Raw genomic sequence first — 13,177 nt, 5'->3', positions numbered from 1 at the left:
TGATGTTTTTGAGATCCTTTTATTTTTTTATAGGACCGTTTTAAAATTTTAAACTACAAAACAGATTCATACATTCTGCCATAAATAAAAACAAACAATAAGGCAGGACTCTACATAAGCAAACAGAGAACAACTGTTTTTCAGAAAATGTGATAAAATGCTTTACAATCATAAGCCATCCAGTTTTTAAAATAAAACTGTTGAAAACTCACAAATCTTCAAGTGGCACATACAAGACACCCTTGAAGAGGGAACAAATGTGGTTCTGCCATTTTGTACTTTTCTCACATTTTTGAGAACCTAATTTTGCTTAGAGCACGGGTCTGTTCCATATTCTAAAATTCACACAGGTTGGTTTTTTTTCTCAAGAACCATATGATAGAGGCACCAATGACAACCTTGTTTCCAAGAACCTTGTAACAAAGCGTTGTCTCTTTTAAACATGTGACTTAAGAGGCAAAAAGGGAGTCCTGGATAAGCGTTTTGTTTCAGAGGCAGGTCTCAGCTTCACCGAATCCGCTTCTGCTGCCGTGCTCTGTAAATGTCATGAACAGGGGGGACGACAGCTCCCTTTTCTTCATCATCATCTGAATCCTCGTTGGGCCTTTTGACAGCCTTGGTGAGTACTGCATTACTTTCCACCGGGCCGTTGCCTTCCACAGCTAGCTCAGGGGCCCCGCCAGTAATGATCCTCACAGCTTCCTCAACGGCTGTTGAAGTGAAACAAAAAGGACTGTTGGAGGATACTTCAAGTATGCCACTATGAAAGGATATGTAGTTTCTACTTTGGATACTTTATTAGCAAAGCATGGGACAGTACTACTGATACTAAATAATTAAAGGAAAAGACAAAATCTGTTAAAACTCATAAAATTATTTTCATAAGCCAAGTCTGATAGTACATGTTAACATGAATAGAAAAGATAAGCTTTTATGACATTCTACTTAGTGGAATTAGAATATGAACAAGCTTCTCTCTGCCAAAGAGGGTTTGGATCACTCCTGGGTTTCGTTGTACTTTTTTAGAAACTTCAATGGCAAAGAATAACAATCTCTCCAGCCCAGGAAACAACAATGTCAAATTATACTCTGAAAACGGGGCTTTCATTACTTACTATTTGGTATCTTGCATCTTCGGAAAATTTCCATCAGTTCATCCACTTGTACAAAAGGACCCTATTTTGACGCAAATAAATTTTAATCCCCAGTAAACTGATAAAATAGCATATTGCCCGTTATGCAAGAGAAAAAGCACACAATTACTATAACCCATAAAGCCAGTATCTACCATGAAAATAGTGAACAAACCTGGAAACAGATAGGAGGAGGGAGAAGTTTCATTAAAACAACGGCTGCAGGAGGCACTGGGAACACTCCACCGGGGACAGGGTGTAAACCTGGAGCTGTGAGAGAAAGAAAAACATAAAGCAAGTGGGTTGGAAGAATTTCTATACATGTAAAGAGCTAAATTTCTATGTCTATGTTGCTTTGTTCTGGACATTTAAAATACTTTTAGTGCTTTACCCACTTGACCAAACTCAAGTGGGTGAGATAATGAAAGCAGTTTCAACCCCATGGCCATTGGGAGGCAGAAAAGTAGAGGAGTGACTTGCATAAGACAACCCAAGGGCTGAACTAAAGGCAATTTTTGTCACAGACTGTTTCTGAGCTGCACAAGTCATTTGTTCAGCAGTCCTGTTTAAAGTCAACTATTCAACAAATTTAATCAAAAGTGCCTTGTTCAGAAAGGACCTAGAGGGGCTACTAACCATTAGTAAGTATAAAAATACCAAATAACATCACTGGAGTAAGTTTCTAGCAGTTTAGGTAATCTGCACATAGCAGCATTTCTGAAAACTAAGTATCACTGCCAAAATGGGTTACTGGAATCTGGATCACTGAAGTCTTGTTTGTAGGACATTCTTAGTTAATCCGGTTCAAAGATTACAGCCAAGTCACTTGCCATAGTGACCCTAAGTCTAATAAGCAGCCTGCAATGGAAAGGCCATGTTACTCCCCCCGCCCCCCGCACCTTGGATTTAAATCAACAAACAAACCGAGGTCTTGGTACTGGATCTAAAGTCTTGGCTTACGTGCTAAATGTCGTGGCTGAAATGGAATCATCTGCTGAGTGTCTGGTTTAGGGTATTCTGGTTTTCTATCCACTTCATCTTTCAGAACAGGCACTATAGAAGGAGCTACAACTGGGTCTGGAATTATAGCGGCTAGCTTAGCACGGGAGACATCCTGAAAATGCAGAACAGAAGAATCCTAAACCTGAAAAAGGGACTTACAGAGTATAATTGTGCAATTGTATAATCTTGAGGATACACAGTGTGAATAATTGGGTTAAAACCACCAAAAGAGAAAATAGAGAAAGATAAGAACTTTAATGATAGTAAAGACTGTTAAATACTCAACCAGGAAAACTGTTTGGCTCTGAAGACTTGGTGTTTTATAACCTTACCACAGCGCCAGTCAAGCAAGAGTCGCTACACTTAGTGTCACCAGGAGGACACCGTGGGATAGACAGAAGCGTTTGGGAGTAAAGTCATAAGACCAGGCACCAAGTAGATGGTACGGTGGTAATTTGAAGGAAAATTCAAATGTAGCCATTTATTCCCTCTCTGGGGGAATAACTATGAGGCAAATAGTAACATCTTTTTAAAAATTTTTTTAGGCAGTACATCTCACTCCACATCTCCATTTTTATAGGAGGGACTAAACTCAGAAACGTTCTGATATTTCCCAGGCCACATGGCTAGTAAGAATAGAGGAGGACTAGGAGCCCAGGCCTCTCTGACCTCAAACTCACCCACAGTGTTCTTTTTAATATACTAGCAGTGCCCTGCAGGGCTGAGAACAACTCTCTCAGCTATGTCAAAGGGAGTGATACGACCACCTATTAACAGAGACCCTATCCCAGAGGAGCTCCTCTGCTCAGGCAACCACTGTCAATCTACCTGTCTAGAGCCAAAAGAATGAACTCTTTATGCCATCATTAAGGGATATAAAACCATTTCACTTTCTCAAAATTTGTTCAAATGCAGTTGGTGACATCTGGTCTTATATAAGCAAATCTAAATGAGTAGGCACATTGGAAATTGTCTCTCTCACTTGTACGTACATACACACCACAGGCAGAAGCACATTAATCCTCAAAAGACCAGAAGAGTAGAAATAGAAATACAAGATGGAAAACTCATATTCAAGAAGTAGTTCTACTTGGAAATAGTAAGAAATTTATTTTTATTAGCTTCTTTAAAAAAGTTGAAATAGCCCTTTTTTTTTTCCCAAAACAGCTAACAATTTCACAAAGTAGAGTAAGTCCTTGCTTAACATTGCCAATAGGTTCTTGGAAAATGTGACTTTAAGAAAAATGACATATAACAAAACCAATTTTTTTCTCATTAATGTTATGACAAAACCACATTAAATGAAGAAATGTTATTCAATGACCTGCTGTATATTGTTTCACTTCAAATCAGTTTCCAAGAACCTATCGCTGATGTTAAGTGAAGACTTACCATAGTCTTAAAACGTCTTTGGCTTTTCAAGAGGTAGTTAAGCTAGAAGCAGGAACTGCTAATTCCTTGGTTCAGAATAGGAATCTGGGACTAGCATAGAATTGGGGCTTCCCCTAACAAAAATGTCTGAAGCTCAATTGTGGGTAGTTTTTTTCAAATTTGTTAATCTGATTAAGATACAGATTGAAACCCAGATCAAAAGAGGGCAATGGGGAAAAGAATGATAGTCAAGAACATCCTAATGCTGGTTGGCTTAAAGGGACCAACCAAAGACTTTTGTGCATACAGCCTCCCTTTTGATTTCCATCTTGGTCTTTGTTCACATGACACAGAAAGATTAAGAAATGATAGAATACTAGCTTTCTCAGAAAGGGCTATTTCTGGAGCTGTGTAAACATGAATCTCTCCCCCTGGCCTATACAGGTTCAGGTACTAGATTTATTTTCTTATAACTCTATGTAGAAGAGTTTCATACCTAGATAAGCTAATCCCTGAAGGGCTTACTGAAGGAGCATTGTTGTAAGGATACAAATTCCCTTAAGGAACTTTATGGATTTAACAAGCTGTAATGTTTCTTCATTGTATCTTACAAAATATGCATCAGGAACTAACTTTGCTTTAAGATCTGTTAAAACATGTTCATTAATTTGGTAAGAACTATTAGAAATAGTCATACCTAAGATGATACTTAGATTTTCTTTTTCTTTAAAAATTTCTCCCCCTCCATCTGACATAAGATAAGGCACTGACAATTTCAGGGGTAGAATGAAAGTGTTTTTAAAATCTCATTTCAATTCTCATTTTGTTTAGCTACTTTTGACAGTGTTTCAGAAACCCAAGGAACTTTTTTATTGTTTTCTGCAAATCTATTCTAAAACTAGATTAATTTAGATTTCAGAATTTACGTTAGAGTGAAAGTTATCCATGAACTCTTCTAAAACACTGGAAAAGGACACTATACACATTTTGATCCTAAGTACATACCTTATAACCAAGTGCTTTTAGTTCACTCGTAGAGCAAGGATATAAATCCATGAACTTGTATCTATCTACCAGTAAAGCCGTTTCTTTTCCTTCATACTCTTCTTTGAATGCTGTAAACCGTCTTTTCTCCACTTTGAGTATACTAGCTAGATCACCAATATTACTCTCAAAAGCTAGAAATCGGGCCCAGATTTCTCTGTAAAAATAAATATAATCAATACTTAATTATTCTGGGTTTGGGACAGGACAGTTCATTTACAAAAAAGCCTTAAGTTCCCCCATTTCCCCCCTAACTTTTAAAAAGCTCTTTTTTATTATAAAGATTTCCAAACTACAGAAAAATAGAATAGTATAATACCTATATACCAATATCTAGCTTGTTAATATTTTGCCATATTTGCTTCATCTTATTTTTTTGTTTAAGCATTTCAAAGTAAGTTATAACACTTTACCCTAAATGTTAATACTTCAGTATTTAAGCCCTTTTTTGAGTTTTTACTTATTTAGCATATCTTCCTATTCTTTGTGGTCAACAAGACCACTTACCTTAGAGAGAGGGTAAACTCTAGGTAGAAGAGTTCTAATAGGAACCTAGACATTTCTAATTTCTCCTGAATAATGTGTCCTCATCATTTTGTTTAGTGGCATGAATTATAATGTAGAATATACTTTTCATCTAATGTATGAACAAAAATATATTCCAAAATCTAATGATTACTCTCTATTGTTTCCCATTAATGTGGGCCACTGGGGACAAACTGGTGTCTTATTACTATTTTAATAGGCAAAGTTAATGTTCAGACTACTTAAACACCTTTGTACTAAAGTAATATATTGAGTACCTGTTATATACCAGGTAAGAGACTATCACGAAAATCCTACACTGGTAGACATTATTGTTACTTGATAAGAAAGTGAGGATTGGTAAGGTTATGTTTGCCCAATGTCTAGTTGGCTGAGCTGGCAATTGAACCCAAGACTCCAAAGCCTTACTGTTTCCACAGTACCACTATACCATGCTGTTCCTCTGTTTGGTAGAACTGACAGAGTGAACATAAATCAGAGACATAATATGTACAACAAACTAAATATATAAGTCTGCTTTCGAGTAAGGGAGGTAAAAATTTGAGAACTCCTCTCTTAACATGTTCATATCAATTTCAAGGGATATATTAAACTAGAAAGATATATTAAAATATTTAATAATTGCTTGCTAAGGCATCTCTTAAAACAATTCTAATCACTATGCAGAAAATTTAAAAATAATCTTAAAGAGTTATGAAAATATTGCAGGTAGGTAAAACAAGTCTTGAAAGAGAAAGGAAATTTCTCCTGAAACTCTTAGGAAAGCAAACATTCACCCCATAGATCAATTAAAGCTACCTTTAGAACCCAACCAACAAGTTTTCACAATGGCTTACCCAGATTTCTCAGGAGGAAGGCTTCCAGATGTTAAAACTCGTTCAAACAAAACTCGAGTATTATTGTCCTCTAGGATATTTAAAAAGATTTTAAAGATTTTTTTTTTAAAAGTTCACTTTTACAATTCAACAATATATTCTCACATGCATTATCTCACTTAACCCTCACAAAAATCCTATGCAAAAAGGTAATCATTATCAGCCCTGATTTTTACAGATGAGGAAACTTGATGTTCAAAAAGATTATGTAATTTGATCTGGCTCTGTTATTGAGTAGCAGAACAGTAACTAGAAGTCAGGTGTTTTCACTTCTAGTTCATCCCTCTTCTGTACTGTATAGCAGTTGTAATGCAAAACAGCTATAATAGTATGATGTCTGAATCAGCTATCCCATTTGCCTTTTAAAAATAATGAAAATTACATATCTGCTGACATTATAGTAGGCTACCACTATTTTTTAAACACATTGAATGTGAAAGATGGCAACCTCAAACTTAAACATAATTGAGTTTCTTATTTTGAGGCACCAGGACTATGCTATACCTAGCTCCTTTAACTTCTTATAGAGATAAGATGACAACTAAGTTGGTAGGTAGATATGCAAATGTAAATGACTTAAGAAGGGTTGCCAAAGGTGGATTAAATTCTAAGAATCTTAGGAGGGCCTCTATAGTTGGAAGAGAGAAAATGACACTTCTTGCTATTATAAACTGTTAAGAGATCATTTAAAATTTAAGGATCCTGGCCAGGCAGTGTGGCTCACGCATGTAATCCCAGCACTTTGGGAGGCCAAGGCAGGAAGAGTGCTTGAGGCCAGGAGTTCAAGACCAGCCTATAACATAGCAAGACCCCATCTCTACAAAATGTTTTGTTTTTTTTTAATTAGGTGCGCATGGTGGTACATGACTGTAGTACTAGCTACTTGGGAGGCTAAGGTGGGAGGCTCACTTGAGCCCAGGAGTTCAAGGTTACAGTGTATGGGGCCACTGCACCCCAGCCTGGGTAACTTTCTAAAAACAAAACAAAAACAAAGAAATAAAATGTAAAAATCCAACAGTAAATCTATTAACAACCATTGAATTGTATACTTGATGCACTTATGGTATATAAATTATACAATAAAGTTGTTAAAAAGAAAAACATCCAACAGAGTGGTTGGTTTTCATTGCCTCAGGGTAGTTATTTGGTTTGTTATTAATACATGTCCATATGCAAAATAAAAGCATGCGATTAAATGTAGTCGACCAAAGAAGATGGCACCATTTGTGTGGCTTCCATCTTCAATTTAACATACTGTACTTTTTAAAATGTTAAATAAACTTTGCATTGTATCCTTTTAGCTTTATCCCAAGCTTTGCTTCAGACACACTTTTTGCCATTCCACATAACTTTCCCACTACTTGTTACATGCTGCGTTCTCTGCTGAGAATAATTAATCCCTTCTTCTCTTTCTTTACTTGGCTAACTACTCATCTTTAAAGATCCAACGCATGTGCCCTTCTCTGTGACACCCTCTAGAACAGCACTGTCCAATAGACATAAAATGCAAGCCACATATGTAATCTAAATTTTCTGCTAGCCATATTAAAAAGAGTAAAAACAGGTGAAATATTTTATTTAACCCAATACATCTAAATTCTTATCATTTTAACATATATTCAATATGAAAAATTATTAAAATATTTTATTCTTTTTTTTTTTTTTTGGTACTAAGTCTTTGAAATCTGGTATGTATTTTACACTTACATCACATTTCATTTCAGCCTAGTCACGTTTCAAGTGCTCAATACCTAATAGTCTAGTGGCTACCATAGTTGCACAGCACAGTTCCAGAACTTAAATTACACTCTTCTCAGTGCTTCTAAAATATTTAATTCTGGGTTCTATTATAGTACTTAGCACATTTTTTCATGATCACCACCGCCATTATAAATAGTTGACATTTATGGAATGGTAATATGATATGCATTCCATAAGTGTTAAGTAAAATACATGCAAAAACTCATTTATCCTCTCAACAATCCTGTGAAAGGTATTCTTATTATGACCATTCTGCAGATGAGAAAACTGAAATTTAAGATTACACATCAACCTCAGAAGTATGCTACAATGACGCATCAAATGATGATGCAATTATATTTACACACTGGATTCCCCCATAAGAATGCTCTGGTAATGAGAATGGAGTCCTATTCCCCTTTGTACTTCCAGACCCTGGTAACCAAAAGGTAATGAATAAATGTTGGATGGATGGATGGATGGATGGATAGATGAATGAATGAACTACCTAAAACATTGATTTTGGAAGACAATAATGCTGACATTAGATGTCATCCTTATTTAAAAAATAATAAAAGTATTATACATACTAGTAACTATGTTAAAAAAAACAGGCAAAATAATTTACAAGTGGTAAGGAACATTGAATTTATATAAGAAAACTTTATCAACTAAATGCCCCACTATCTCACTTTTTGAAGTCTTTTCCCAGAGTGTAGAATCACTAAGCTGAAATATAAAATCATATTTAAGTTTTATTTCTTTATACTATTTAGGTATATAGAATGCTATATTTTTCTGGAATATCATTAAAATTATTAATTTATACTTATTTCTATAATCATTTACATGGCACATAATTATATATTTCTTTCTTAAACCAACTTTTATACCAGATCATTTTTTGTCAAGACATTGCATATCCTAGCCTATAGGTAACTACACTGAATGAATTACCTAGTACAGTGCCTAGTACATGGTACAAACTCAATAAAGGATACCCATTATTATTACAACAGAAAAGGGACATAAAGATACTAAAAACCCATAATGTTTCATTTTTAATCTCTTTCCCACCAGCCTCAAGGTATTTTACTATTTCAGCATCTTTGAGATTTGGGAGCTGGAGGGTTTTTTGTCTATTTTCCCTCCAGGAAATAAGAGACAATTTGCTCAGAGTTATCAGAAATGAATATAAACAACTCCTTGTTTCCTCAGACTGCAGCTTTATCCTACTGCTGATGGCAGTTTACTGATTAAAGACCATTCTGCAGAGTCAAAAAGCACCTATCATTACTCTATAAATTCATGGTTGATAGGCCACGAATATTTCTTGAGTGCCTATCAAGTTCCTGTCTGGTATGATGTCAAAATTATAATACATTCAAGAAGGAAAAAAATCCAGCAATGTAATTTCAAATGGTTTAACATTAACCATCATAGATTCTAGAGTCAACTTACCATTGAGGTGAGAAAGATAGTCAATATAGGCTAGGACATATTCTGGAATGTCTCCATACTTCTTTAGCCCCAGTTCAAAAATCTTAAAGGCAACAGATTTGTCCTAGAAGTAAAAAGAGTAAAGTACTAATTTCCATGAAATGTCAGACAAGATACTCAAAAGAATATTAAAATTGCAACACCTAAATATGACAATGTACATAAAAAGTAAAATGGAAATTAATATCATGTTAAATAAAAATTGCTGAGCTAAAAACTATTCAAGGGGGTTTAGGTTTAGAAATATGGGGTTTAATAAGGCATAAATTAACAGGCAGTTGGGGATTTGCCTCTATATAATTTTACACAGATATACTTAGATTTCCTTCACAAAATGGAACAATTAAAGTTTATAGACAGAAACTAGGATGACCTTTCTTTTAATTGATGTATCTCAGATGAATAAAATTATTTTACCTTTATACTTGTATTTCAGTATTTACCTTACTACAGTAATACTCCATGAGTGCTGCAGTAACATAGACATGGTGGCGGGTTCTGGTATCTTCTCTTGCTTTTTTAAATATCATTCTTCCAGATTTGATACCTTCTGCTCTCCTTGCAAATTTCATATATTGGATATATACCTATGGAAAAAAAGTATTTGTATTCTACAGATTAGGCAGTATGTTTCCCATATACAAAAGCAATCCTGAATACCCAAGAAATTAGAGAGTAGGATTATAATAAAATACTATTTGAATCCACAAGTAATTTTTTCTGGTATTAGAGATGCATGCAAATTTATCTGGTTTTGTTTTTTAGTGAGGTGTAACTCACATACCACAAAATTCACCCTTTAAAGTGTACAATTCCCTGGTTTTAAACATATTCACAAGGTTGTGCAGTCATCACCACTATCTAATTCTAGACTATGCAAATTAAATATTAAGGGAGAAAAAGGTGAAACTAATAGAAAACACTCCATTAATAAATACCAAGATCTAGAAAACTTAAGGTTTGATTTAATATAAGCATGTTTTACAATGTATGTTTAACTTTAAATTTTCTTGGTTTATTGAAACAAGCCCACTACTCTATTTTCCAAAGACCATATAATGGAACTGTATTGATAAACTATGAGCCACTTTATATACCCAACACCTACAGAGTGTCCCCCACATGATGACTATACAGTATTTGTTTAATGAAAAAATGACTATTAGTAGAGTCCTGGTTTGCCTAGTTTTGATGGATGGATGGATGAATGAACTATGAGCTCCTTAAGGAAAGGAATTTTATCTAGTTTGTCATTATATTGCTGGAGTCTAACACAATGCACAAACTCCAGTATTTTTGCTGAATATGTTTGCTGAATGAATTTTAAAATGATGAATAAATACAAGCAATTAGAGCAGTAGAATCCAATATAACAAACAAACAAAAAGCAGCATAGCTGTAATTGACTTGAGGCAGAAGAAGGTCTAGAGCCCCATTCATAGGCTGTCCCCTTCCCCTCCCACTGTGAGAGTTCCACTGCACATTTGCAGAAACGTAAGGCTTTGAAAACTACTTCTACAGAACAGGATTTAGGATAAAGTGAGTTTCTGCCCAACCCCTTCCCAGGATATTGGTTTCTCCTGCCTCATTTAAAAAGAAATATTTATTAAGCCACAATTATGTGGCATAAAGAGGCTTCAAACCATGCTCACAGAAAGTGTTAAAATCCCTCTGTAGCTATTTCAGGTAGCTGCATTAAAAAGAAAAAAATCCAGCACAGAGCAGATAAGTTTGTCAGAGACTGGGGCAGAGGGAAGGGTTACCCACAAAGGGGTCACATGAGGGAATTTTTGGAGGGTGATGGAAGTGTTTTGTATCTTAATTGTGATGGTGGTCCCATGACTGAATGTTATTTTTGAAGATTCATAGAACCACACAACAAAAATAGTGAATTTTGCTGTATATAAATTGAAATTATTTTTTGTTAATCAGACTGTAAAGGTGGGAGAGAGATTTGTAAAGTTACTCACCAAGGTGGGGTCAATATCCTCAATTGCCAAAAGTCTGTTATATATACTGTGAACCTTCTCATACTTCATGCGACTCTAAGGTGGTCGAGAAGAAGTGAATATGAATATATGGTTATAAACAAGCAGGAATTTGAGCTCTAAGGAATCCAGAAGCTGTGCATTCTGCCCCCACAATGGCACCTACTTTGAGCACAAATGTAATGAGCTAAGGACTAGTAACTGTTCATTTTGCATTATCTCTATCGAAAGCAATATGCCAAGCAAAGCAGCAGCCAGGAAAAAAACTCAGTCTTGCAGTAATTCTTGAATTATAAGAAAGTTCTAAACATTTTTACTTACCTCTTCGTAATCCGCATATGCAAAATAAAGAAGCATATTCTTCTTTAATAAAGTGCTTATGGCTCTTTCATATATATTAGCAGCTTCATCACTAAATAATTTGGCATTATTCATATCCTAGGAGGAAAAAAAAAAGCTTATCCTCAATAATTTTAATAAAGTTGAAAGAGAATAAAATTAATATAATCGAATCTACTTTATTTATATGTATCTAGAAAACACACATATATATGGGTGTACACACACACACACGAATACACATGCATTTATGGATTCTAAAAAAAAATTCCAAAGACTTCTTCCATTATTTTAACTTATAAAAGAATCATGCAAGTACTCTAAATCATTCACTTTAATACATTAGAAAACAGCTACTATATTGTAATTCTAAGGCAGCATAATTACACAAGTGTCACTAAAATACATACTGACATAAGTTTACAATTTTCAACACTTATACTTTATTACCAAAATTCAATGATATATTTTTTAGCAAATCATCGCTATAACAAAACTATAAAAAGACCAAAGCAGGAGTAGGGGTAAGGAATACTCACTCCCTTCTCTGCAAGCAGTTTACTTGACTGCTCAAGATACTGGGCAGCTTCATACCAAATATCAGGGTGATGGCCCAGCACAAGCAGGCACTGTTCGTAAGCAAACATAACTAAGGAAAGACATTCACAAAAACATTCAATTAAAATAAATATTATTTGTAAAACCCATCAATACAAGCATCATAACTAAATTATTAGGCTATGATAGGGTCTTCAAAAATGAATAACAATTACAAATAAAAAGCTTTAGTGATTTCTGGCACCATCATTCACCCAAGCCCCATCTGTCCACTATTTATTAATATTTATTGAGCACCAACTATATGGTAGGGAATGTGAAAGGCATTATAAGTACAAAAGTGAATAAGAATTCCTATATTCAAAAAGTCTGCAGTGTATGCTTTAAGAAAGCAAAGATAAAAAGTATTATGATAAGGAAAGTACAGCGTACTCCTGAAACTTACAGCAGCCAGACTTAACATAGTTTAGGAACTAAAGAAAGGCTTCACTAAGGAGCTGACTTCTAAAACGAAACCTGAAGAAGGGACAGAAGCTGGTCAGATGAGAAAGTAAGTAGAGTGGAAGAAAGATGGGGTGGATACAAAAATGATGTAGGCAAAGGAAACAGTATTTGCAAAGACCTACAGCTGAGAGAGCAAGGCAAGACTGAGGAATTCAACAGAGTTCCAGATTCCAGTCCAGCAGTAGTAGAGTAGTTTGTATCAGACTAATCCTCCTGAAAGTAAAAATTATAAACAAACAAAACCAAAAATCAACTATTTAAGGTACTGGAGAATGACCAAAAAAGCAGCAGAACTCAGAGGAGATTGAGCCCTTGAAAAAAGGGAACCACATTAGTTGAGCTCCATACTTATTATGGTGTTTTCCTTCAAAAGCAGGCCCATGTCTGTGCAGTTCTGACAAAGCAAGAACTCAAGTCAAATGCTACAGACTTACTGGCCAGGAGTAACATGGAGAGCTGCGCTCTGAGAGCAGCTGGAAATTGAAGGGGGAAATTCCCAAAAGAAGAGAGCCAGAGCCTGAAAATCTGGGCATAAATATCCTCAAATCCTTAGCTGATCCCTGAAATGCACATACAC

General features: G+C 35.1%; 1 protein-coding gene across 1 annotated transcript in view; it reads right to left on the bottom strand.

Annotated features, from left to right (window-relative positions):
* LOC105814599 (cleavage stimulation factor subunit 3) overlaps positions 1-13,177 on the bottom strand; it is a 16,448-nt gene continuing 3,271 nt past the window's right edge. Inside the window, exons 2-12 of the mRNA XM_012649638.1 lie at positions 12,078-12,187; positions 11,521-11,637; positions 11,182-11,256; positions 9,655-9,798; positions 9,173-9,275; positions 5,933-6,002; positions 4,512-4,707; positions 2,094-2,247; positions 1,309-1,403; positions 1,116-1,176; positions 1-710 (exon numbers count right to left, since the gene is read on the bottom strand). Coding sequence (XP_012505092.1) covers positions 508-710; positions 1,116-1,176; positions 1,309-1,403; positions 2,094-2,247; positions 4,512-4,707; positions 5,933-6,002; positions 9,173-9,275; positions 9,655-9,798; positions 11,182-11,256; positions 11,521-11,637; positions 12,078-12,187 — 1,328 coding nt within the window. The 3' untranslated portion in view covers positions 1-507. The remainder of the gene's footprint in view (positions 711-1,115; positions 1,177-1,308; positions 1,404-2,093; positions 2,248-4,511; positions 4,708-5,932; positions 6,003-9,172; positions 9,276-9,654; positions 9,799-11,181; positions 11,257-11,520; positions 11,638-12,077; positions 12,188-13,177) is intronic.

Source organism: Propithecus coquereli, unplaced genomic scaffold (genome assembly GCF_000956105.1).
Source record: "Propithecus coquereli isolate 6110/MARCELLA unplaced genomic scaffold, Pcoq_1.0 Scaffold30, whole genome shotgun sequence".
Lineage (NCBI taxonomy): Eukaryota > Metazoa > Chordata > Mammalia > Primates > Indriidae > Propithecus > Propithecus coquereli.
The sequence above is the reverse complement of the archived record's forward strand: the minus strand, read 5'-3'. Positions and strand labels throughout refer to the sequence as shown.